Raw genomic sequence first — 2,225 nt, forward strand, 5'->3', positions numbered from 1 at the left:
TTTTATTAACTGTTCTAGCTTCAGTAGTGGTACATTTTGCCTCAACCTTCGAAACTAACAAGTGGGCAGCAGGGAGGACCACAGACTCAGGTTTTGAATTTCCTGGTTGTTGTTTTTTGTTGTTGTTTTTAATTCCCTTTTGCGTCAGCCCAGGGACTGCTTGGCACCACATGGCTGGGAACAGGCTGGGTGCCAGAGCATCCTGGCTGTTCCAGCAGCAGATTAGGATGTCTGAGAGGCTGCTTCATTCACAGTTTGCCTGCCCTTTGCCAACGTGAACTCCTGCGGGAACCTCCCCACCAGCCATGTAGAAGGGGGGGCAGTGCCCAGGACCCCCCTGCCACTCACACTCCTGGCTCAGACTCAGTGCGGTTGAGTCAGCAGCCAAAGGGAAAGATCAGCCTGGGGGGAATGAGTGGGGGGCCCTGGAAACCCCCATCCTCTCTGCAAGCATGCCAGGTCCATCTGTGGCAGCCAAGGCAAGGGTCCTACATTATCCATGCAAGCACCGAGGCATCAGCTGGAGGCTAGAGGCAGGATTATTGCCCAGAAAGGCTCCTTTAGGCTTGTGTGTTTTGCTAATGCATTTGTGACCAGCCTTCATGGGGGGATGTTAGGGACTGAACTGTCTTTCCCAAATTCTCAAGTCGAAGCCTCAAGCCCCGATGTAACTGTATTTGGAAGCCTAGGCACAGGTAAATACAGATCTTACCTGAGGTCATCTTACCATCTTAAGATCTTTATGATCTTACCTGAGATCATAAGACTGAGGCCCAGTATAAGAAGGACAGGTGTCTCTTCCCCAGAGGGGCCTGAGGTGACCTCTGGAGATGGTTTGCTACTCGCTGGACCCAGAAAACCCTACAAAATCATGCAAGTCAAGAGGTTCAAATCTTTGTGTTCACTTTAAGAACACGTGTGAAATGGCCCAGGCCATCAGGGGTATGCATATCCGAAAAGCCACCAAGTATCTGAAAGATGTCACTTTGCAGAAACAGTGTGTGCCATTCCGTCGCTACAATGGTAGAGTTGGTAGGTGTGCACAGGCCAGACAGTGGGGCTGGACACAGGGTCGGTGGCCCAAGAAGAGTGCTGAATTTTTACTGCAAATGCTTAAAAATGCAGAGAGTAATGCTGAACTTAAGGGTTTAGATGTAGATTCTCTGGTCACTGAGCACATCCAGGTGAACAAAGCCCCCAAGATGCGACATAGAACCCACAGGGCTCATGGCCGGATTAACCCATACATGAGCTCTCCCTGCCACATTGAGATGATTCTTACTGAAAAAGAGCAGATTGTTCCTGAACCAGAAGAGGAGGTTGCACAGAAGAAAAAGACATCCCAGAAGAAACTGAAGAAAAAAAAACTTACGGCCCGGGAGTAAATTCTGCATAGAATAAATGCAAATAAAAATAAAAAATAATAAAAATAATAAAAACAAAACAAAACAAAAAAAGAAGAACAGGTGTCACTTATAGGAAGAGACTCCAGAGATCTCTCTGTCTGCACTTGTACAGAGTAAAGGCCATATGAGGGCACAGGGACAGCCAGAGTCGGCCGTCTACGAGCCAGCAAAGGAGGCCTCAGTAGAAACAACCCTGACAGCGCCTTGATCTTGGACTTCTAGGCTGGACCGCAAGAAGAGAAGTATCTTGTACAAGCCTCCCCATCTGCGGTAATTTGTTCCGGCGGCCTAAACAGACTAATATGATAGATATGATAGAGCAAAAGCTGGGCAAGTCCTGGGCAAACCCAGACACCGTCATCACCCTACCTAGGGGTCTGCACACCCTCCCTTACCCTTCCTGGAAAGCTGCAAGGGTATATAGTGCCAGCCCGCCTCCCACCATGGGAGGGCCAGCACCTCTACCTAGCATTATCTCCAAGGATTACGGGTCAGCCCTGGGTGACAGGCTCCCCAGGGGACACACAGTCCCGGAACTTCCTCGCCAGGCCCCTGCAGACCCAGTCGTGGGCCTCTGAGGGTCACAGGTACAAGCAGGTAGAAACAAAGCTATCTGTTGGCAAATTAAACTCCAATAAAAATATATATATATATATTTTAAATATAATATAATACATAATATAAAAATAAATATAATCTAATATAATATATAAAATGTATTATAATATATTATATATATATATATTAAAAAGAATTAAAAAAGAAAGAAAGAAACAAAGCTGGGGGGATGCTTGCACAGAACGGATAAATGAAATCCCT

The 2,225-nt window shown here is 46.8% G+C and overlaps 1 protein-coding gene across 1 annotated transcript; it reads left to right on the forward strand.

Annotated features, from left to right (window-relative positions):
* Positions 1-830: 830 nt before the first annotated feature.
* On the forward strand, positions 831-1,385 carry LOC121479528 (60S ribosomal protein L17-like). Its single transcript, XM_041735192.1, has one exon. The coding sequence runs from the start codon at positions 831-833 to the stop codon at positions 1,383-1,385; it is 555 nt and encodes a 184-aa protein (XP_041591126.1).
* The last annotated feature ends 840 nt before the right edge of the window (positions 1,386-2,225 follow it).

The sequence above is a fragment of the Vulpes lagopus genome, chromosome 20 (genome assembly GCF_018345385.1).
Source record: "Vulpes lagopus strain Blue_001 chromosome 20, ASM1834538v1, whole genome shotgun sequence".
Taxonomy (NCBI): Eukaryota; Metazoa; Chordata; class Mammalia; order Carnivora; family Canidae; genus Vulpes; species Vulpes lagopus.